The sequence below is a fragment of the Pagrus pagrus genome (assembly GCF_965226575.1).
Source record: "Pagrus pagrus genome assembly, chromosome: 18".
Lineage (NCBI taxonomy): Eukaryota > Metazoa > Chordata > Actinopteri > Spariformes > Sparidae > Pagrus > Pagrus pagrus.
In genome coordinates, this window is record NC_140202.1 from 15,946,227 (window position 1) to 15,970,259 (window position 24,033).

A 24,033-nucleotide genomic window follows, 5' to 3' on the forward strand; every position below is an offset into this window, starting at 1 on the left:
ATGAAGATCTTTCTCTTCTGGTTATAATTTATTCCACAAAACTACATAACATGCCTTTAAAATCCTCTATTTTGCAGATGCAGTTCATAGACCAAGCTCTTAATTATCCATTAAGTACATCTTTCAGCTAATATATGACGACGTGTGAAGAGCTTCAATTTTTAGATGCATGAAATGGTGTAGTCACAGTGATTTCATAGAGGAGACCGCAGGATACTAGTGCTCTTCATAGCATTTCATTACAAGAAGTCTGTCTCAATGTAAAAAAGTAGAATTCACACAAAGCTCATTTTTCAGGTTTTATTAAAACATACATGTACTGTATAGTATACACTTATTTCACTGGATTTAATAAAAACAATTTACATATTATCAGCCATCAGGTTATTTATACTGATGAGCATAGAGGCATTTCTGAGAAACTGTGCAGCATAACATTGTTGTAATGTAAAAGCAGTTCCTGTCAAAAGATTTTACAATTCAAAGTTTACATCATGTATATACAGCAGTAGTTATAAATCATGTTGAATACTGGAAAGATGGCGAAGGCACGGCGTGAGGAGCAATAGCACGGAAAAGTTCAAGAGTTAATATAGGATGAGGATAATTAAAATACTCTACATTAGATAAACTTTTTAAATATTTGTACAGTTCACAAGAAAAAAGACAAAACAAATGATGGGGTCATGGGTTTCAGACGCTTTACATAATTTCTGTTTACATTTTTGCTGTATTTCATGGCTGTAAATTATGTTGATGGGTCCACCATCTGCCCTTGATGAGAGGTTTTTCTATTGCTAGTCTAAAATACAGCCCAGACCTAGGGCCCCTGCAATTTAGCCATGCTTGATTCAGTCTTTACCACTGTAGACTCAACAAACAATAATGGCTGAACTTTAAAATACAGGCATTAACCTCAAACATGTAACAGCTATACAACACAGTCTGTGAGTGGCAGCTCTCCGCAGCGCTCTCTCTGCCCCCCTCAGTCGTGGTGAATCCAACACTACATGATTAATATGTACAACTCAAAGCAACCGATCTTGTCTTAGCTACAATATCTGCAATTAAAGTGTTGTGTGCAAAGTTGAAGAAAAGAAATCAACTGCTCTATTTCCAATGATGTCTATCGTCTAAAGGCTAGGGGCCAAAGAATGAGGGTCCTGTATAATATTTACTGCTAAAATAGAAAGACTGATTTACAGGCATGTAGCAGGAAAACTATGGTTGCACTTCCAGCAACTAGTCTCTAAATATATTCCACTTTAGTGTACAGAGCACACCAGGACCACAGTAAGCACCAAAATACCATGACTGGTTGTATTGCTTCGAGACTACCCTTCTACACATCTAACAGGTAGGCGTGAACAACATTTCAGATCAGACACCCATAAGGAATCAAAAATGTAAACGTTTTACAAAACAATAAAAGTCAGCCCACCAACAGTCATGAGCTCAACATACAGTAGAAATAGCTGGCCTTATAAAAATATAGTGATTTCTTCTTTTTTTTTTCAACAGTTCTCGGAGTGTTCGCAGGGTGCCGAGGTTGAGGAAAAGAGGAAGGGGCGTTGTGTGGGTGAGGAAGCGTGGTGGGACTGAGTGTGTCTGTGAGGGGGACGGGCTGATCGAGGGTGGACGGAGGAAGGGAAGCCTCACAGTGACAGACTGTCCCTCTCAGTGCCGGCTGCAGTGACAGCGAGCTGTCCTTAGTGGATGTTGAGGTTTCTGAAGTAGTCGAAGGTCGCCCCCAGGGCCCAGCTCGTCTCCACGTTGTTCACCTTCTTGGCTAGCTGTTGAACAGAGTGACAGGAGGATCTCCATTACCACCACAAAGAAACAATTTCCTATACTTGGTCTTCTACCGATTGGAAAAATACAGCGTTGAAGACGGAATATGATGGTTTTGTTGTGTCACTTTCTGTATTTTGTATCTGTGTGGCTCTGATTTGCTCACCTGCAGCACAGTGCTGTCCTTGAAGCCAAAGCCCTCTTTTAGCAGACAAGTGATATATGTCATATCCATGCAGAGGAAGGGGCTGATAGCACGGTATTTGGTCATTTTGTTGCACACTGCAAACACAAAAAAACCACAGGGTTTCAGACATGACATTAACACAGGTTTCACATACCACTGACAAAAAGCATTTGACACAGAGACACCTTCCATTCCATGTCTTAACAAAAAAACAATCACCTTTCTAACCTGTGTGCTACATGATTAAAAGATGATCTTTCTGTTTTTGTACGACTGAATAAACAGGGAGGTGCGAGGAGAACGGCTGAGGGTCAGCACAAGGCTGCGGGTGGGTGGCGGTGTCGAACTGCCCAGTACATAGTTTGTGTGTTTCGGTATGTGTCAGCCCCCAGGTGGTGTGTGGCTGTCAGGTGCCCTCCTGCCCGGGCCAGGCAGACATCGTCAGCTCGGCTGCCAGCCCGGCCTGAGCCAGGCTTTATCCATGTGACAGTGTTCTCACAACACAAACAGCTTTGCATAACACACCAGCTCGGTCCAACTATAAATCTGGTTCTATCTACATGGACGTTACTAGTGTCACACAATCAACCTGTTAAGCATCATGAAACGCACTGAAACACTGTTTTTGGCTGGGCCAATTTGGTGCAGTTGCGCCAACTGATTGGGCACAAACAAACTTTTGTGCTTTTGCTGTTTAGACTATGTCACGCGAAGTTTAAGCGGTTAGATGACTGATATATTTAACTTGTAAGATTGTTGGTTTCATACACAAGCTCATCCATCCCTGGAGAAGATAATATTGTAACCCTTACCTTCTTTGGCTCTCTTCTTAAAATCCCTGACTTCAAGCGCACCACCTCGACTGGCATCTGCGCAGAAAAAACAAACATGCAATTTGAATACCGACTTTGTGCAGAAGATGATAATTAGCTGAAAGGATAATGGCACTGGAAGGTACAGTAGCTTCTCGGTCTGTGCCCACTCACCAATGAGGCCAGACTCCACAGCTCTGTCGAAGTAGTAGGAGAAAGCGTAGAAGATGCTGCTGCCCTTCACTTCATAAGGCTGGTGGACGATTCCTTTGATGACCTTCATCACCTCGTAGTAGCACAACTTATAGCCGGCGTAGCCTGAGGAGGTAGAGACAAAAGGTAAATGTAGATTTGTCAAAGATTTCCTCAACTAACATTGAAAATGGGGATGGAAACAATGAGTTAAAGGTGCTTGGATGCAGCGATGCTCGGAAAGCAATCGGAAGAGCCTCCAGTCTGAGGTCAGCCAGGGGGTTGAAGCTGGGGGGCTCACAAGGGAAGCCCCCGAAAGACAAGTTTCACACAGCCCCATGGGTATGGTTGGCTAAGTTGTGCCGGAAAAACCATGCGCTGACAAGAGCGGCAGTTAGCTCGTCCCTGTTGGGCTGTCTATTTTTACCACATAATTGTGAGCGGTCCAGATCAAGCCACTCGTTACACAAAAAAAATAACAACTCAGGGACAAGCCCAGCATCTTTTGGCTACTTGACTGTGGTATGGGAGTGACTGCCTTATTTGTGAAGTTAACTGACAGTTTTCTTTTCGTTTAAATACAAGGTTGACTGCAGTATAATTGTTCGAGAGGGAGGACGGGCGAGAGAGAGGATGACAAAACATGCGTTTGGCGCCAAGGTTACAGATACTTGAGTGAAAAAATGTTCTCGTGCGAGACTGCGTTGTACTGTACTCTATTGTGTTCCAGAGCTGAGAAAGGAATGCATGGATCGCTGCATCCAAGATACCGGGAAGGAAATCAAAACCTCAGGGTGCCTTTATCTCACCGTCTGGAATCCCGCTAACTTTGTAGGTGGTTCCTCCAAAAGTCACATCTTCTCTGAACTTTTTTGGCAGGCAGGAGCTAGTGAAGATTTTCCAATCTAGACCTGGAGACAACAAAAACAAGAAAGAATGTGTTATTTCCCAATGAAGGAATGACACGGCAAGTGCAAACAGCGAGGTGGTAGAAGGTGCTTGGTACTCTACCATCGGCTCCTAGTGCTCCAAGAGTTGCCAGTCGAGCTGCATACAGTCCATTTCCAAGGTAGCTATGTGATGGTGACACAAGTTGTTAGACAGATGCATTTGTTTTACTCTACAGAATACACATGTGTGATTACATCCATAGGGAATACAGCATCTTTGTCTGTTTTTACCTGTGTGTGTAGAGTTGATATGTATTGTTGAAGAGGTTGAATTTGGCGATGTAGCTGGAAGGAGCAGACTGAATGGTTTTCTGTTGGACACACAACAAATGTTTTAGTGTTGGATCCTTGGTGAGGACACTTTCAAACGGATTTATTCACCACATTAAATATTTCATTCACCTTTGACTTGGGAAGAAATGTGATCTGTGTAGATCCTCCACCCAAATCCAGGATGCCCACTGTCTTCCTTGTGTTGGAGTACAAGTGACCTATGAAAAAATAAACACATCACGCTGGGTGAAGGAAACTTTGAATCCGTCATCCGTGCAACAAACAGAGCACACTGTGTAATCTTGTGGATTCATCACCACTTTTAGTTTAAGTTTATTCCTTTTTACAACCTCTCGTGTCACAAAGGATGCGTGTCTTTCCCCACCTAGAGGGGAAACACCTTTTTGGTTTTCGAAAAGCTTAACCGTGTTGATCAAAATACATTTTGAATGGTGCCATAGCTGTGTAAAAAAAAAAGGCGAGGAAATATTGCTTGTTTTCTCAGCCTGTTTGGGGCCAGTGATTCAAGCTCATAACCTCAGACAGGAGACAAGAGTCTCTCACTGCCGGGCTTCTGTGTACACTGGAGCCTCAGATATGAGCCTCCTGACCACTAACACCACCATAGCAAAACACAAGCAATGTCTTACCTGTAAGGAAGTTCACTGTGACCCAGGCGAGGACTCCTAAAACACATGGGTGAAAATGTCTGCATTAGCAACACCCTGAGAAGTGATCGCAACTGATGTTCACATTGGAGTGTGTTGGAGCGCGCACTCTCAGTGCAGCTCTCCTTCGTTAAGCTGATATTAAAGCAGCAGAGGCTGGTGTTACTAACACGCAGGATTCCAGACCAGCCCAGGTAATTACAATTGTCTCAGATGTCGAGTTATTGCGCTCATAAAGTGAGGATAATGAATGGCACAAACTGTGTGATGAAACACAACATGGTGAGGGTGTCTTAATGAGTGATGTGGAGGATCGCACTAAATTATTGGGCGTGGGACGGCAAGCAACTCACGCTGGCGTATTTATTTGTCTCAATGAGGTAGTAACAGACCTCTTGTAAAAAGAATAATGAGAGCAGCGTCATTTGTTACATCCTCAGTAAATGAGGCACCTGGTCAGGCAATATCTTACAGAAATCACAATTAAAAACATAAAAAAATGAGTGTGAACATGTTGAAGGGCATTAAAAGATGACCTACCTTCGTTTGCTCCATTCATGATGGAAACACTGTTGTCTGGCACAAAGAAGGGGGACTCATCAAACACATCTCGCACCTGTGGAGTAGATTTATCACCACTTCGTTACAATTATCTACTCTTTATGTGTGAAGGCAACACAATGACGTTACGCTACGTGACCAAACACTCTGCAGAAGACAAACTGTGTCTGTTCTGTTTTAGAGTGACAGATAACTCAACCACAAACATGGCTGGAACAGTAGCCTGGATTTAATACGTTAAATGACAAATATGGTTACTCCACACAACCCCACAACAGCTGTTTTTTTCAACATGATAGCCACCAAATGGGCAGACTCGCTGCCTTTTTTTTTTTTTTCTGTGACAGTTGTAAGCACTTAGTGGTTTCTCATCTCCGCTCCTTGGCGGGACGGGTGCTGTTTGTGCCAAACTGTCTGAGGGCAGAGAGAAAACGTGCCTCACCTCTTTCAGAAGAGCGTTGGCCTTGTCTTCGGGGAGCAGACGCAGACCCGCCGTGGCCTTCAGGACCACGGGGGTCCTGTGCCATTCCTCCTCCGGCACTGTCTTCTTGGCGATCTTCAGCAGCTGCCTGATGGTGTTGCCACCCTGCGGATCAAGGTATCGAAAAACAGGTGTAAGTCACAGGCAGGTAAATACAGCGGGCAGGAGTGGGCAGCGGTGACATCATCACCGGGAGGTGTTTTTTTGTAATTACACCGTGTTGACATCACATGAGCCCAGCCCTTGGAAAATCCCTGTGGTTTTCTGGTGATTTGCAGACAGGGAACACCTCCCTAATACACCTGATGATTAATGACGAGTGATGGTGTAAACAGGCGTACGTACCTCCTCGACTTTGTCCTTGTAAGCAGACAGTCCGGGCTTCACTGCGTGGTAAAGCTCGTTGTCCAGAACTGGCAGCTCGACTGCAAACAAAGAGGACAGAGAACAGATCATGACCCAGAGTGCATACTCTATAAATAAAACTTAAACTCAAGTAGGTGTAATTGCATATCTTTTCTGTCACTGCTCCTGATATTTAGACTGCAGCACCTCACCTACATCCTGCTTCACTTTTAGAAGGTCTGCTGCTTCCTACACAGTTGAGTCAGACAAATTAAACGTCCATCTGGGCTACTTTTAGCAAGCTCATTGCACTCAGTGTGCCGGTGCATGCTTGTCCTCACACCACACAGTGAATGACCCAACAGCAAGCAGACAGAGTGGGAGCCCGCAGCGTGTGTGGAAAGCCCTACCATTGGTTTAGAGACAGGAGGAGAGAGAGGGAAGAGTGGGGAGAGTACTCACCGGGGTCTTTCTGGATGAACTTGTAGATGTGGATCCTGCTGCCTGTGCTCCCGGCGTCAAACATGATCCCGTAGAAAACCCGGGTCAGGTTGACGGGGGAGGAGGCTTCAGGCACCGGCTCGTAAACCGCAGGTGGGTGGTAGGGCTCAGGTGCGGGATGCACGACCTCGGGCACCGGGTGGAAAGCCTCAGGTATGGGGTGGATGACTTCGGGTACCGGGTGGAACACCTCGGGGATCTCGGGGAAGGTCGGCACGCCGGGCTGCGCAACTTCAGGCGCCGGGTTGGAGACCTCGGGGAGGAGGTTTTCCGTGTTGGCGGAGTGCTCCCGGTAGCGGTAGAAGTGAGGGATGTAGCGGTGGTGCCGGTAGTAAGTCGCCTCCGCTAATAAGAGGCTCCCAAACAGGAGCCACACGGTGAGAGTGGGGAGCAGGTTCGGCGTGGCCATTGTTTTCACAGCCCGGGGAGGAGAGTCAAAAACAGGAGAGCTGAGGAGAAGAGGAGAGGAGAGAAGAGGAAGCCCTGGTGGATGATGGAGGAGTGGATAGATTGACAGGAGAGAGGAGCAGAAGCACACTCAGGACTGTCCGGTCATCTGTTTACAGTATATAAAGACATAAGGGCTTGGCATGGGGCCACACCGAGAGCAGCCATCCACCAATCCTGTGGCGGTCCATCCCAGCTCCATCAGGAGTCCCCCCTCCTGTGAGCTGAGCTGGAGGCTGACTACCTGCCTACTAGCAGCATTTCCCTTTTTTTTTTTTTTTTTTTTTTTTTGTAAAGAAGGAGGAGGAGGTTGGATTATTTTGGGTTATGTTTTTCCCCTCCTCATTTTTACTGCTTATTCTGGGGCCAAAAAATTCCCTCTTAGTAAATGAGAAAGGGGTTTATAAAGAAGTGAAAATGAATGGCTCGCGCTAAAATAAAAAAAAAAGAAAAGAAAAGAAAGGGTCTTAAAATACTTTTTATGGGTGCATTTAAGACTTACATAGGAACTTGCCTCAGAAAATGCCTTCACCCTGCAACTCTTTGGACTCTCACAGCTCCACTTCTTCACCGCTTCACCTCACTTGAGCTCAAATTTGGCCACTAACTAAATTAAGAACGATTCAGGTTCATATTTAGAGTCTTTATATGATTTACTGCAGGGTTTAAAAAAAGGAGGTGACTTAAATATGAGATTTTTCTAATGTTTGCACTCATTTCTGGAATAAATCTCTAGCTTTACTTTAAAATAGCTCGGGCCTCACACAATAAACTTAAAGAAACTTCAACTACTTCATTATTTACTGACGGTAGAATGGATTCTGCTTTATTTATTGGGTATTAGGTGTTAATCTCTCCACTAAATCATGTTCAGCAGCACGAATGAATCATGCATGCATTCAAAAAAAAAAAAAATAATCCTTTCAACCTGCCCGTCATGATCCTGCAATAATCACCACATTAAATCTACTGCAGCCCTTTCACCAACCTTCAAAAATGCAAATGGGACCTGCACTCCAGCTGGCATAAAAGTTAAAAGAATGTCAGCAATCATCTCACTCCCACTCATCCCTGTGTTAACCACAGGCTTTCCAAGGGAAAAATATTTGGGCAGCAAGGCACGTTTCACGAGAGAGAATGCATGAAAAGCATGAGTGGCTGTTTCTCCGCTTTAGGTGGGTGGTTGGCACGGCATCACGAAGCCATGCTGTAGTGTATCAGCTAATGCTTTCTCATGTAACGCTCAAAGTTACTGCAGAAGCACCCAGGATATCGCACAGAGGGACAGCAAGTCGGAGACCTTGCATGAACTGAGATTTGTACCAGGCTGTGGTATTTTCCACCCACTTTGTATCAACAGAAAGAAGACAGAGATCTGAAACAGAAGGCGTTGGTAGTCTAGATTCTGAGCCATCCATGAAGATCTGACCCTACCCCAACCCTGACTTAACATGTGCTTATACGAGACTGCTTCACCTCATGCAGAGGGCGACCGAGGCAGAAAATGAGCTGTGGGCCAGCCCAGCCAGGAGGGTAAGGGGAGGGCAGAGGTCCTTCAGATGGGCACGGGAGAGTGCGGGAAGTCCACCAAGAGGACAATGTGGGGAGGGTGGGGCTTGGCACCAGTGTTCCCCCATCATGCCATTCCACTCCCAGGACACTCAACTGTGCAAAGCACTGTTCCAACACTGTAATTTGTACTAAAAATATTGGACTTTCTTTCCTCCTTCCTTTTTTCTAAATACTGTGGCTACTTTTTTCAATCCTGTGGCTCACCAGAATGGTCGTTCGCCCCTATCAAAGCGTACATGTGCAGGACCTCTCGCTGACTTGTGCCCATAGTTGTCTTGGTTGCATGTTTAACAGTGTGATAATGTGACTCATAAACCCTGGATAAAGATGTCCCATTAGAAATACTTCCAAAAAAGTCATGCTTCGTCCGGTCTATAGTTTGAAATCGTTGTTGATATTTACTTGCCACATCCTGCGGCTAACGTAGCAATTTATCAGGATAATGAGCAGTGTTTGGACAGCTGCAATCCTCCTTTGATATATGAATCACAGCACATGACCTACTTTATATTATCATTAAAATGTGATGCAATAGGAATCGCCCTACAGGCAAAATGTCATGTGAATTTAGACTAGCAGAAGTCTTGAATATTCCCTCTACAATTAACTAAACAATATCTACTGGGAGTTCTGCATGCTGCCAAATTAGGTTAGGATGTCAACCAAATGTGCACAGCTGCAGTATAAATTGTGTGTAAACTGCTCCTCCACAGCATGACACAGCACATAACAAACATGATGTTTTAAAGCAGAGGTAGTTTCAATTTTGGTATTTTGTTTCAAGTTAACTGCAACCGTAAAGCATGAGAAGGGACCCCAGCTTTGTAATCTGCGCCGTGCAATATATCATTAATATGCTGCAATGTTGCCCTCAGGAATGCCATGTTTGTGGGTGTCCTACCCCGAAAAGTCCATTGAAGAGACCCAAACCTTGTCATTACAATTCCAATGATAATGACAGCTTTGAAAAGTTCAGGGTTATTTCAGTTTTCTCTCCTCACTGTCATAGTAATTACCTTTAAATTTAGTCTTCAAACTGTGTTCATGATGCCAGAGCAGAGAGCGACCCTATATGATTCAGTTTACAGTAGCTACACCCAACACTTTTGCGATATCTCCTTTTTTTTGTCTTAGGAATAATCTAAAGTGGACACTCCATGCTCCTGCAGAAAGCTAAACAAGATAATGGAGAGGATTCGCTGGTTTGGAGCTTGAATTATGGCCTCTGTAACTTTACATTGTCTCTTTTGTGGTTCTTTTGGATTAGCGTCTTCGAAGATGTAAAAAGTCACTGCTTTTACGTCGATCTTCGTGGCTTTCCCAAAGCTCTGGGGGGAAAAAAAAAAGTGAGTAACATATAGTCCTTTCAGTATAACATGGACAATACTGCTGACAGGAGCCAAATGTATGTCATGTCATCATGTGGGAGGAGATCATGTGCAAACAGATCCTTTCTTGATAGAGGCCGGCTTGAGACTACTGTAATTACAAGACAAGAGACAAATGCAGCCATTCTGTGTCGGTCCAGAGGCTGGTGAGCAGAGCAGACATGTGCATTTCATTATCTCCTACAGTGATCGGAGGCTTGACTGGTTAAAACCTTCATTTATTCAGGAGAAACTCAGAACACAAGACCGCAACTTAAAGTTTATAGAAGCGTGCACATCCCAAAAAAGTACAAATGAAGATGTAAACAGTTTTTAATGCTCATGTATATCTAAACTTCCTTTTCAAATGTTAGTTAATTATTTGTGATAAACTCAGGTTGATTGTATTTACACTTTTGCAAAAGTGCAAATAAAATCAACAATGGCTCCCTCTTTCCTTTTCACTGGCACAGGGTCCTGATATCGTGCACGCTGTCCCACTGTCATGTCTTATCAAACTGTCTTATATGAACTTCTCTGTGAGGATGTTTTAGATATGGGTTATCAGAGACAGTGACATGTACATTCAGACAGAAATATGATAGAATTGGTGTGCAGTACCCAACAAACATGGTTGAATAAGGTGGTGTATCAGATGTAGAGGAGGTGTCAGTTATCAGAGGTGCTGGGACGCAGAAACTTGACCTTTCTCTCGCCTGCAGTGTCTCCATGGCATCAAACCGTACACAAACATTTACATTCATAAATGAACAGGAGCTCGCAGCGGCCGAACTGTGAACATCCTGCGGTAGTTACCGCGTAACTAACTCAGTAGCGAGGATGCCGACGAAGAAAGTCACCAAAGTAAAGCGGGCCAAAGCCGGGTAAGTGCGCACTTCTTCTGCCGCGTCGACGCTCAAAGGGGAAACTCGAGCTACACTTTGTGTATCTTTTATCGCAGGAAAGGAAAGAAAGACGGCAAGCAGGAGTCGAAAGCGGACAGAGAGTCGGACATCGAGAAGGCCAGGGCCAACGCTGTCCTGTGGGAGCTGAGGTTCAAGGACAGGGAGCAGGCGCTCAAGGAGACCAGCGAGGCCGCCTTCAAGCTGGGACGCACCAACGAGTACCTCACCAACCAGCTGTACCGCGCCGAGCAGGACGCCGTGGACACGGCTGGACACTGGGAGAGAAAAAGAGAAGCTTACGAGAAGGAGGTCGGTGATTTGGTTGTATGTGTGCATTAAAACGATCACCGGTTTCACAAGCACCTTTATTGTTTCGTAACAGATCAATACGCTGCAGGAGCGCCTCAGAAGTCAAGAGGCACATGCACGTGAGGAGCAAAACAAACTGGTGAGTTCATTTTTAAAACAGCCACAAGAAACGAGAGGCAGCTCTCACTGTGGGCCCGCAGAACATGCTCAGTTTGGCGTGTTCACAGCGGAATACTATACTGTGATTTACAGTTTCAACCTGCAGCATCTCAAAAATGTGCTGCGCTGGGTCTAAACAGCTGTCGCGTGTGTAATTATGCTGGCATTTATTATGCAAGAAAACAACAACCAAACAAGGCGACCATAAAACAAAAAAACAAACCCTCACATTCCGAGATACATGGTCTAATGTTATTTTTATTTATGCATGTGGCAGCAGGCAAAAAAGCATAATTTGAAAGTGCTTGGTAGGGAATTGGCAGCCACACTGCTGGTCTTGATGTGTTAACCAAACCCCACACAGATCCTTACTCCAAAATGCCAGTTTAGGTTACATAACACACACCAAAAGGGTCTTATTTTGACTTATCCTCGCTGACCTCTGCAGCTTTCAGTCAGGATCAAGCTGTCAAACTGATATGACAAAATTCAAGTAGCTTAACTAGACAAAAAAGTACAAAATAAAGGACCTCTCGCTTCTTTTGCGAGCAGCTGTTTTCCATCTCCCAGCTCTTACTTCACGCTGGTAAAATGGAGTCCAATAAGCTTCTGAGGAGGAAGAAAGAGGCACGGTCTGGACCAACTTGAAACGTCCCTATTTTAGACAGTATGGAACTGTCACATATGTCCGGTTATGGGGGAAAAACTACTGGTCGACTCTAAAGGCATGATGTTCACGGCCTTTTTCTCATTGTGAGATGTTCATCCTGAGAATGGACTCAGCTAATGGAAAGTGCTCCATCAACAGCAGTGCTGGGAACCTGAATGCCCTGGCTTTTGTCTAAGGAGTGTTGACAAATGCACTCAGCCAAATAATTATTCTGTGAAAACTTTTCCAACTCCAGTTTGTGCACAGCGTGAGGAAAAAGACAGATGCATGCAACAAGGACCACTTTTAACTGTAAACTGGTGGAAGTGTTTTGGAAAGCTGACCATTTGATAGATCACACGGAATGAAAATTGCAGATGACGCAGACCGACTTCAAACAAATAAATAAATAAATACTGTAGATTGATGTAGATGGACGTATACAGAGTTATGTGAGGAATAACGATTAGGCCTCAAGTTGTAATCAGATGGTTGATAGAGCCTCTCATTTAGTCGTCATGGACATGTTTGTGGGTGCGTGTTTTTGCTAGTCTCTCATGACTTTGGTCATTTTGTCACATTTTTGCACAGACGGGCTTTTCCACAGTAGCATCTTGAGGTATTTGGCCTGACTGATCTGTGTTGAGGTCGGTTTGCTAAAGAGTTTGGCCTGTGTGAACTTTGGTATAAAATCCTCTTGCCTGACTGATGCAAGTTGCACTTATGGGAACTTTGCAGCACATGAGTGGATGCATTTTCACAGGAATGCATTTAAAGGACAAGTTCACCCAAAAAGGAAAAATCGGTCATTATCCTCTCACGCCAAGTGAAGTTTTGTAGCCCACTAAACATTTCTGAAGCGCAATGGAAAAAACAGTGTTGCAGCATTCTCCTAAACAGCTTAAGTAGATGGGGACTCCAGAAATGTTGTGGACAGCGAAACTCCACTCAACGTCCCATCAGCACGAGGGTGAGCAGATAATGACTGAATTCTCAATTTTTGGGTGAACTGCTCCTTTAACATTAAGAAATGTTTTTCACGCTGTGTGTCTAATTATCCGATTGGTTTCGCCAGGTGGAAGAGTACACACTGCGAATCAATGAGATGCAGGAACTGTTCAGAAAGAAGTCCAGCGACTTTGACATGATCCAGGATGGAATGAGGGAAATCAAGAAGTTTCAGACGAGGAAAGCCCAGATGGAGCAGGAGCTCAGTGATGTGAGGGCGGAAATAACAATATCAAATGTTTCCTGTTAAGAGTGTTAATGCCACAAACAACCCTGACCTTTTTATTTTGTAGATTAGAGAAAGCATGGAACTTGCGGAAAAGGAGCATCGGGAAAACCTGAACGACATGGAGAACAATTTCTTCAAAGAGAAGGTATTGTCAAGCATCAATTAAAAATGTCTGATCAGTTTGTGTTTACATGCACACTAGTATCCTGGTTATAATCAGGTTTTGCTTTGATGGTTTCTACACCATCTAATGGTGGATGAGATGTTAAGAAATCAAGTCGCGCCAGCAGGCAGACGATCAGAAACCTGGGTGATCATGTAGACAGGGATATAAATACCAACGTTTTTCATGTTCTATGTAAATGCTGTATCCTGAATATAATCAAAAACAGGATAAGGCTCAAAACCAGGATACTAATGCACATGTAAACGCATTCAGTGACTAGTCATAAAATGAAATTGCAGGGAAATACATCAGATTTGAAATATCAATCAAACAGTTGGTTGGCTGAGGAGACTATTCATGGACAGATTGTTAGTGAAAAAGTAGCTAGTGGCTGATATTGTCCAAACAACAAGTGCGTTTCCCTGCAGGTTCGCCTGGAGAAGGAAGCTGAGGAGAATATAGTCCAGGTGGTGGAGATAGCCCGCAAAGAAGCCATTAAGTGAGTGTGTGTTTCCGCCGTCCCCTTTACGATCTAATTTTGCTCTTTAAACTGCTCTTTGATGGGCTCAGAATGCAAAGAAAAAATAATTTACTCACAGGAGTGTTTATGTGTGTAAATATATATATAACTAGAACTGATGTTATTTTTCTTGACCACACTGGTTGGTCACGTTCAGATAGTGTACTACACTGAAGCCAATGATCACACCTTCAGCCGCCCCCCTGAATGTCCTGCAGGAAGGAGAGTGTAATGCGTGAGCGGAAGACCATAGTTTATTACTTTTGAGGCCACGCGATGTATATTTCACCTCTGCTATGTTTAGTTAGTTTTTCCAGCTCATAAAACATCAACATTGATACTGGTGTGGTCCTGCCGGTTTGGTCTCAGTGTCAGTAATTGATTTCATGTTTGAACACATTTAGTTTGTCCTTAAAAGTCAAGTAGACTGACCCAGTTTATTCAGTCTCGTGTGCAGGAACCAAGAAAACTGAGAAAAATTTGAAAAAAGACGTGCAAATGCAAAAATCTTCTTTGTTTTCAGTACGAGCCTATTATATGTTCACAGGGATGTGTTCAAATAGCTCAACTGCTTTTTTGTCCGTCCTGTAAACTTTTTAGGCAGCTGGACGACGCCGCGCACTCCGTGTTCAAGGAGAACGTCCGTCTCAATGAAGCGCTGAAATATCACGTAAAGGAGGCAGACGACCTGCATAAATTGACAAAGTCACTGGCGGAGGTTAATGCTTCCCTGACACTGGACAAGGTATGTTTGAACCAGAGGACAGCAAACAGCAGCGTTACTATTAGGCAGTCCTTGGATAGAGAGCATTCATCTCCATAAAATCATTTTCAATCATCTCAGTTATGAAACACTTGTCAGATCTGTGCAGAATATATTTCAGGTGGTTCTTTTTCCCTTGTGTTGTTTACTCGTGCTCACCCCCAACCTCCTGAGTGCTACCCAGCCTCTCTGTGGTCAGTGGTTGCGGTGAGTTTCCACTGGTGTATGGGTTCAAATTTAGTGGCTTCTCCTTCGCAGGTTTCTGGCACCGATTCTGTTAGACAAATAAATGTTGGCCTCATTAATCTTACCTCTGATGATGACAGTTAATCAAGGGAGTAAATCCACCTTGTTGAAGCATTGGCCAGTAACTCAGCGCAGCACAGGCTAGCGCACAAATCATGATCTGTTCCAGGTCTATATTGGCATGCAAATGAAAGGATTCTGTCATCGATGTTACAGCTTTGCTCCTCTGTCTGCTCACCCAGAAAGAGTTTGAGATGAAGGCAAAGGAGAATGCAGCTCAGGGGAAGGCCCCACAAGAGGAGCTATCCAAACTGAAGGCCAAGGTAGCTTCACTGGAGCAGAGCCTAGAGATAAAAGCTGGTGAACAGAAGCGAGAGAGGGAAAGGCAGAGGAAGGGACTGGTCAGCATCATGGTCAACGATATAAAGCTGGAGAAGCAGCAGAGAGAGCGGGAGAGGGAATTGCGGGAAGCCAAGGGGCAACTGAGCAACATGGTGTCGCAGCGCAGGGAGCTGGAGGAGTTCTTCCATGGGGCACTGGTTGAGGTTAGGCAGGAGATCATGGCCAGCAGGAAGAAATACATAAAGGACGCACAGCAGGATTATCGCTGGAGGATGAGGGAAGCCACGGCAGGAGGGCTGAAGTTCCCTCCCATTCGCACCTTTCATAAAAGCCCCCACAGTACCAACTCTGTCTATTCAGACGTGGAGGCGGCTGCACGGCGGTAGGTCCACTTCCCATCATTTCCATGGCTTTTACAGCTCTGTGTGTCTTTTGTGATATTTTTAATTCCTCGTGTTTATCAGCACCAAGAAACCCTCAGCTCATTCATACCCCTTTTTCCACCAAATTAGCCAGTTCTATGTTGGTGGGAAGGCCCCCCTCAGTGGTCATCAAAATGTAACACAACATTATTCATTTCATACACAGATGTTGAAATTAATATGATCTTATCCACGTGTATTATAGGACTCATCAACCAGGACGCAAAGTTGAAATGTCAGATCTCACTTGGGAACAGAAGGAACAAGTGCTCGGGCTTCTCTTTGCTAAAATGAACGTGCAGAGGGAAAGGTAATAAAACCTCTCAATGATTGTATTGTGTTTGTCTAAGCTTAAGCGCTTGCTTGTTTATCGCTCATTGACATCATCCTTAAATAATACTGCACAATCCACTCATAATCCCTGAAAATGGACCGAAACTTCTGGATGAATTACCTCTGAACAACAAAGTGCGGTGACACTGAGCGGTCGTTCAGGCCAAACTTCTGGTGACTCCTCCCTCTTTTTAATGTTTTAAACAGCCATTTTCTCAGCAGAAGAGGATACCATAAAACATCAGTTAGGCTTCAAGCAATTTTCTTTTCCATCCAGCTGCTTAAAAAGAATGAAGAAAGAGTCTGAGCACAATAGTAAAAATAGGCCCGGCCGCAGAGTCGTGTGCTTGGAAACAAACATCTGGTCACGTCGATTTGCTTTCAGCCTATTGGCCCCTCTTCACGTGCACCAGCAGTTTATTTTGTTCTTTGAAACGCTTGTGGTCAGAGAGCAGCTGGTAACATGATTTTCAGAGAGGAGTGTGCAGGGGATCTGGACGTATGGGGGTATGGCAGGCTGGAGGAGATGTATATTCATGTTAACAGTGGTCTGGCACCTAGTCCAGCAGAAAAACACAGAGCATTTGGCCACTCGAGTCTGTTATCTAAGACCATGTGCATTGTGTTGACCCAGAGTAACCCCTCTCCAAGACAGGCTGCAGGCCTAAGCGCATAGACACCAATGTGCTAAAACATGTTTTTCTTTGCTATGAGGTTCTGTATTTAACTGCAACTCTGCATTTTCCTGATAGGAAAGCCAGCCAACATCTGGCCCTGTCTGCCTCCTGTGAGAAGAGCCTTGTGGACAGTGATGCAGCCGAGTAAGACACTACAGTAACTAAAGAATAAAAGTTACTCTTCATCCTTGCAATTACAAAGCTTGAGCAGATATATTGGTCCCATGTTCCATGTTTTAAAAAGTATTGGCCGTGAGAGCATGAGTATCTCGATACATGTTGATTTATCATAGTTGCATTATAGCTTTGTATAATGATGACTGTCTACCAGAATGAGAGAGGAGCTCTTCCAGGCGACCTTTATCACCCAGGCGCCTGAGCTCGTCCTGTCCTCGAACCCAAACAGCCTGCCGGATATACACACCGCATGACCTCTGTGTGGCCTCTACATTGCACATCACACTGTGCATTGTTTTGCCTCTGCTTTGTTTGCTTCCCACAGAGCATCAATCATATTTTATAGCAGAATACAAGATGCTTGTTTGCGCTCGTTATAAATATCTTGCATATATCTATGGCCCGATGAGTATTCTCTGTCATGCATGAAGCTTGTTTAAATTCTGTCACAACCCATTTAAAAAGCATCTGTTCCCACAAGACAAAAATTCTTTCTTACCACAGTGCTTATACAGAAATACGCACATGATAATGCACAAAATCTCTTAATCATTGGAAGGTGAGTCAGTGAAATACAATGCAGTGTGTCCATGGAAACCTTCATTCATAGGGATTAAAGACACTACACTTAGTCAAGTGTTTCAACATGGGTGTATTTGACATTGATCCAACAATATTTCCTCAGCTGTACAGATTTTTTTTTTTAAGAATCTGATATAAAGTCTTTAAAAATATAGTTTCATATGTGGAAGAAGTGCATCTTCTGGTTTATCTGACTGAACAACAGCACTGAGTATTTAGCGTCCCATTGTTGGCATGGTAACTGCTGGACTTTTCAAGGTGGCATCTTCAGCTTTCCATTGTGAGGTTACAGTTTTGATTTGTGTGTAGAACTGGATGCCCTGGAGATAAAAAAATAAAAACGTTTACATCAAAAATGTATGACTGCGACGTGTGGCTTTCTTATACCTGTAACAATTTCATACTTGTTTTCCGTAGAAGTTCATGTCCCCTCTGAAGGATCCTCTTGATCCGGTGAAGGAGAACATAGGCAGTGGGACAGGGATGGGAACATTGACTCCGACCTGCAGAAAACAAGTATATTCCCTTTCATTTCCATAAGTGGAAGCTTTGTAAAACAATTCCCCAGGATCTTAAATTGCTAGGATGAGTAAGATGCGGCTGATGAGAGGTGTGGTATATCCATGCTGTTTAAAAAACAAGCTTACATGATCGCACTAAACAAAGCTAAATCTGTGGCTTATATTGCAGTTTATAAAGCGCAGCATGGTCTTATGAGAGGGAAGAAAAAACTAAATAAAACGTTTTGTTATGAAGGCAACAGAGGAATAGCACAGTTGGTTTTGAATGTTTGAAACAGCGGGAATGAGTTTGGATGCACTGAAGCCTTTTGGCAAAGGTGCAGCGAGGGAAAGAAAAAAGGAAAAGTAGATGTTTGTTGCATCGAGGTTTGGACAAGAGGACAGCACATGGCCTGCACAGCATTCCCCGACATGTGAACAGCAAACACAGCATAACTAAGGCTCCACAGGCAAACAAACAGGGTAAAGTTGGGCCATATTTATGCTTTAACGTTGAACAGGACCCTAGGAATCCCTTTTCAGTTCAATTTAAGATTTCCCTGCTCAACTACTACCACCAGGAAAAATGTTTCTATGTCCTCCTGTTTACAGTTAACGGACACATATTTGCTGTTGCTATTTGTAGTCTTGACCGGTGGGGAAGTGGAGGGAAGGGGGCTGCCCAATGTGTTTATTTTAGGTTACGGCCAAACATTGCTATACTTGACATGGAAAATAATTGTTTTTTTAATGTGTGTGAAGGTTTTCAAACAGAAAGGTGATGTGCTCCCTGCTTGAGATGCTGCATAGACATGACAGAGGGATGTGAATGTCTCCCAAAACAGAGGAACACATTTGGAGGCTGCAGTCACTCACCTGGCCCACATCCACCTCGTGCGTGTATTTGCGTGCAGTGGCGCCATTTGTGGTGAAGATAGCTGTGCCGTTGCCATAGGGGTTCCTGTTGACCAAACTGATGGCATCATCCAGAGTGTCTGCCTCTAGAACAACCAACACAGGCCCGAAGATCTCTTCTGTGTAGCACTTCATGTCAGGCTGTGAGAGAACAAATGTGAACAGTGAACGGTTCGATTCTAGACTTGTTCTTAAACGTACTCTGTTGCAAATACAGTGTGCACATAGATAGTGAACCAACATACTGTGACATTGCCGATAATGGTGGGACCAACAAAGTTGCCATTCTCATAGCCCTTGACGTTGACGTTTCGGCCATCCAGGAGTATCTTAGCTCCCTCATCCAGCCCACTCTGGATAAGACTGCAGACTCTGTTCTTGGCCTGGGGAGAGATCAGAGGCCCCACGTCTGCACCAGGCTGGTCTCCTAGCAGGGCCCCCAAAACAACCAGCTATAAGGTTTCATTCTATGGCACTCTCATGATGTGAGAACATTAAGGGCACTGACATTCAAATATGTCTTTTGCCACAAACGCAAAAGCCAGGACGAGGGGCACCCTGAGGCACTCCCTCAAAAATGGATACTTACGGGTTTCCTGTCTACTACACAAATTAGAGTCTATATCACTTCAAACGGGAAGAAACATTCTCTATTTTACTCCACATGAACTTGCTTTCACAAAGATTTGATGCTCTGAACCGCCATTTAGGTCCGAGCCGCAGATCTGGCCACAAATTTGCAGCATGGCTGACTCAACAAGCCCTCTCTCCCAGCTGACTCCAATATGAAGTTACAACAGGGCAAAAGGCGAGAGGTGCGGTTAGGACAGTGCGGGTGGCCCCCGAGATGACTAAACCAAAGGGCCCCCGGGGCCCCAGGAGTGACCGAGGTGAAGGGCTGGGTGACAGGGCGCGGTACCTGCGTTCACGCGCAGAGCTTTGGATCGCTCCACCAGCTCCGGCAGCCAGCTCCGTGCTTCTCCCACCAGGATGGCTGTTGACAGAGCCATGCAGCGCTGTCCCGCTGCCCCGAATGCTGCACCCACAAGCTGGTTCAGAGTGTTCTCCTTGTTGGCATCAGGCATCACCACACCATGGTTTTTGGCTCCCTATAGTAAATTAGAAGTGGTTAGCCTTCTGCTGTTTGATCTACACATCATGGCTAACTGGTTTGTTACAAGTTAGAACATAATATAGGGTCATTATATATAAACAGCCTACAAATTTTATAAACTTAATTTGTTCCACATTTTAGTCCATACGGGATTAATGTACATCAATCAAAATAAGTAGAAAGAACATCTTCAACAGTGTTGCACAGCTGCAACCTGTTTTTCACCATCTCTCATCTGTACATCTGGCAGTGAGGAGGGTGAACAATCTGTAGGACAATGCTGCCACCTTCTGGACATTTGCAGCAAGTGTCAGTGCTCTGTAATTTCACACTCACCATGTTCGACTGGACTCTCTTGCCATTTTTAGAGCCCCTCTCGTAAATATACTCCCCAGCTTGATTTGAGCCCACAAAGCTGATTGCCTTGATGGCGGGATGGTCACAGATGAAATTCACAGCTGTGGCAGAAAATACAGTTATAGTTACGTGTTAACTTTAGATATCCTACCTTTGGCCACCAAAACCGTGACAAGACTACGTGAGATACTTAATGCCTCTGGCCACGGCTCTCGCCAGTGAGGAGGCATAATAAAAAGTAGTCACTGTGGTGTTTATATGTTTGAACAATCATCTGCTCAAGGTAACAGAGACAAACTCTTACCATCGTGTTGGCCGTGGATAACATTGAGCGACCCATCTGGAGCACCGGCATCCTGCAGCATCTTGACCAGCAGCATGGCGCAGGCTGGCACCCGCTCGGAAGGCTTCAGTAGGTAGGTGTTGCCGCACACCATGGCCATGGGGAACATCCACAGAGGGATCATGGCAGGGAAGTTGAAGGGAGCAATGCCGGCACACACCCCAATAGGAAGGCGGTAGGTGTAGGTGTCCATGTCCTTGGTGATGGAGGGCATGGTTTCACCGAGCATCAGAGAGGTGACGCTGCAGGCGTGCTCTACAACCTCTGTGAAAAGAAGTAAACAGCATGTAACACATAGGTTCATATGTTTTCCTTTCTTTTAATGCAGATGTGTGAAACTATGAAAAAATGGTTATGTCTAATGTGACTCAAATAATTAAACAATTGAGTGTAGACATCGATCATTCTTGCATGTGTGTGTGAATGATCTGCTTGACAAGTATTGAGTGTGCTGACTTTTGTGTGCAGAAGAAGAAAATGCCTAAATATTTGTATTTGTTAATCATCCCTTACCAAAATAATTGGAAAGGTAAGAAGAACAGCAGTAATAAGAGAAGGAGGAATTTGAAGAAATTGCAGTGTGAATGCTAGAAGTTGAAAAATATCAATAATGAATGAAAGATGTGCAATATTAAGGTTTGTTGAAAAGCTGACACTAAACTGAATTGCTGATTTTCATTTGTATAGAGAAACAGCTAAAGGAGTATAAAGAGTTGTAAGAATAGGAAACAGTGATTAGTATATATGGGCTTTCAAAGTTGAATAAAACTAATGAATGAAAGATGTGGAAAATTATAAGGCTTTAATGGAGTTCCTGGCTTAAAACATGAGTGAGTAGGAAATGGCTATAATTTGTTTGAAGAAGCAGCTAAAGAAATAGTCTTATTAATATAGATGGGACTAGGAAGTTGCATGAATCTCAATGTATGAAAGAGTTTCAGTGAAAGTTGAAAAAAAGAGCATAAGTAATTGTAAAAGTTGGACAGGGATGAAGGATACAAATCGGTGGCAATCATTCAAAGGGCTCATGAAGAAAACCGCCCTTTGTTCTGGTTTAGTATAACTCATTAACTGTTCCTGCAACCACAAAGTGAAAGTCTACATAACATGCAAACGTTTACCTATTTTTGCCCTTTGTAAAGGTATGTGTGTGCACACACGAGTGAGACAAACTTACGCAATCCTCTGAACACATCCCCCTCGGCATCTGCAAGGGTCTTGCCTTGTTCCACTGTGATGGCCTTGGCAAGTTCTTTCTGAAACACAAGACGGCGCTCATGTCAGTCCTTTGTTTTCAGCTTTGGATTTATTATAATTTCAACTAGAGTTTTAGTATTAAATGGAGACAGCAAAGAGAGGTAAAACGGAACTGTTGCTCAAGTTGATAAATCATCAATAAACGAAGTTGAAAGGTGCTAAACAGTAAGCTCTTGTTTCAGTTGAACCTTACACTTTCTGACCCTTTGACTTACAATGTTGTCCTTGATAAGTTGCTGATAGCGAAGAAAGACCTGCTGCCGAGCCAAGATGGAGGTCTCTGACCAGGAGTGATAGGCTCTGGAGCACGAGTCCACGGCAGCCAACATCTCCTCCTGGGTGGCTTTGGGTATACGAGAGATCACCTCGTTTGTAGCCTGTAAAGGAGGAAAAAGGGGGGAAAATTACATTAATTCACTCAAGATTATTAGTTTCAATCAGCAGAGGCTGTTTAATGTTATCTAAGTAGATGTTAAACAGATATGTGGGCCATAAATCTGAAGGACGCAGGTTATTAGAAATATCAGGATTTCCACATCCAATCCTTGAGGAAAGATTTATGTTGTTATGACTTGTTATCTAAGTGTACAGCAGCTGCGGTTTAAGTAATAAGTAGTAACTTTTGCGTAATAATTCTCATGGGCAATCACAGTTTTTTTTTTTTTAAATTATTTGATTTATTTCAAACTTTAAAATGGTTTTCAATTCTGGTGAGTTAATACTTGACGAAAGATGTTGTGGATCTGCTTATATGGCAAAGTAAAATTTCTACATTTGCAGTTTTACTTGTACTTCAAGTAGGAGTAGTGCAGGACATTCAACCACAGAAACCAGTTTGTTTTCACAGACACAGACATAAATCAATAGGTAACGTGTTAAACAACCCGACAGACTACAGCAGGATATACTTTACCCAGCTACGTATGTGGATTTGGTGAGAAAAAGTTCAGTTTGGTGATCCAGGCCAGGTGACATACTTACAGGATTGTGAATATCGAGCCATTCTGAAGACTTGGATTCAACAAACTTCCCATCAATAAACAGCTTGGTGGTAGGCTGTGTGGAGAGATGTTATGTTAGTCAGCAGTATTATTATCCATGATTGACATTCGATGTAGTGTGTAATAGCAAATTGACAATTAAGTGTCCACTGTTCTCAACTCACCACTGAGGAGGAGTAGCACAAGCGGCCAACTTTAAGTGGGACCTGAGAAAGAAACACAGCAGGGAGTGTTAAATCTTCAAATGCAATCCATATCATCCATCTGTCCAAAAACTATAACTGTAGCTTTGGTTTACATATTTTGAAAAACATTAAATACTCAAAACCCCCTATTTCCGGTTGCAGCCTGTAGTGCCAACAAGATTAATGTGCAACTACAAAGTGTGGAGCAATGAAAAGACTTGGAGGGGACAAGGTCAACCTGACTGGAGTGAACTGGAAGAAAGAATGCAGTCAAGCCAATAGGTGCATTGTTTTCTCAGTGTTTTAAATCAAGCACACACAGAATAGTTGAAGTAGGCCACTTCAGCAATCCAGACCTAAATCCTGCAGCACATGACAACCTGCACTTTGTAAACAATGTGAGCTGTCAAACCTGCCTGCGTCATTTGCAACTGAAGAAAGTTGAGCTGTATAACTTTTTAAAGCTTACCTTTGTCTTAAGCACTGATCGTAATGCTGTTGTCGCCATGGTGGAAATGTTATTACGTGCAGGCCTACTTGAATTGACCAACTCCGCAGGTAGGACGGCGGCCAGCAGAAGACGACATCCAGAGATGGAAACAAATAGATGTATTACCAGTGGGCGGGCTCTGAAGAAATCAGAGGCTCGCTATTCGTTCCGTGTTCGAACGCCCATGAAAAGCGCCGCCTGATTGGCCAACTGTGGGGACATTCCATCCAATCAGTA

General features: G+C 43.9%; 3 protein-coding genes across 3 annotated transcripts; 1 reads left to right on the forward strand and 2 right to left on the reverse strand.

The window, feature by feature from the left end:
• Positions 1 to 286: 286 nt before the first annotated feature.
• entpd5a (ectonucleoside triphosphate diphosphohydrolase 5a) lies at positions 287 to 7,293 on the reverse strand. The gene is made up of 13 exons (XM_084382219.1): positions 6,723 to 7,293; positions 6,261 to 6,340; positions 5,877 to 6,020; positions 5,414 to 5,489; positions 4,856 to 4,891; positions 4,335 to 4,423; positions 4,164 to 4,243; positions 3,994 to 4,055; positions 3,792 to 3,893; positions 2,965 to 3,108; positions 2,791 to 2,847; positions 1,958 to 2,073; positions 287 to 1,793 (listed from the first exon to the last, which is right to left on the reverse strand). The coding sequence occupies exons 1-13, from the start codon at positions 7,168 to 7,170 to the stop codon at positions 1,710 to 1,712; spliced, it is 1,518 nt and encodes a 505-aa protein (XP_084238345.1). The 5' UTR covers positions 7,171 to 7,293; the 3' UTR covers positions 287 to 1,709.
• Positions 7,294 to 10,915: 3,622 nt separating this feature from the next.
• bbof1a (basal body orientation factor 1a) lies at positions 10,916 to 17,585 on the forward strand. Its single transcript, XM_084382223.1, has 11 exons — positions 10,916 to 11,031; positions 11,109 to 11,361; positions 11,435 to 11,500; positions 13,245 to 13,388; positions 13,471 to 13,551; positions 14,001 to 14,071; positions 14,693 to 14,837; positions 15,344 to 15,825; positions 16,071 to 16,175; positions 16,951 to 17,019; positions 17,207 to 17,585. Exons 1-11 carry the CDS (start codon positions 10,988 to 10,990, stop codon positions 17,304 to 17,306), a joined length of 1,560 nt encoding a protein of 519 aa, XP_084238349.1. The 5' UTR covers positions 10,916 to 10,987; the 3' UTR covers positions 17,307 to 17,585.
• A 99-nt stretch (positions 17,586 to 17,684) lies between these two features.
• Positions 17,685 to 23,900, reverse strand: aldh6a1 (aldehyde dehydrogenase 6 family, member A1). Its single transcript, XM_084382218.1, has 12 exons — positions 23,776 to 23,900; positions 23,286 to 23,327; positions 23,102 to 23,176; positions 22,336 to 22,497; positions 22,041 to 22,119; positions 20,825 to 21,127; positions 20,500 to 20,621; positions 19,969 to 20,158; positions 19,295 to 19,476; positions 19,011 to 19,190; positions 18,039 to 18,137; positions 17,685 to 17,954 (listed from the first exon to the last, which is right to left on the reverse strand). Exons 1-12 carry the CDS (start codon positions 23,812 to 23,814, stop codon positions 17,850 to 17,852), a joined length of 1,578 nt encoding a protein of 525 aa, XP_084238344.1. The 5' UTR covers positions 23,815 to 23,900; the 3' UTR covers positions 17,685 to 17,849.
• Positions 23,901 to 24,033: the final 133 nt, after the last annotated feature.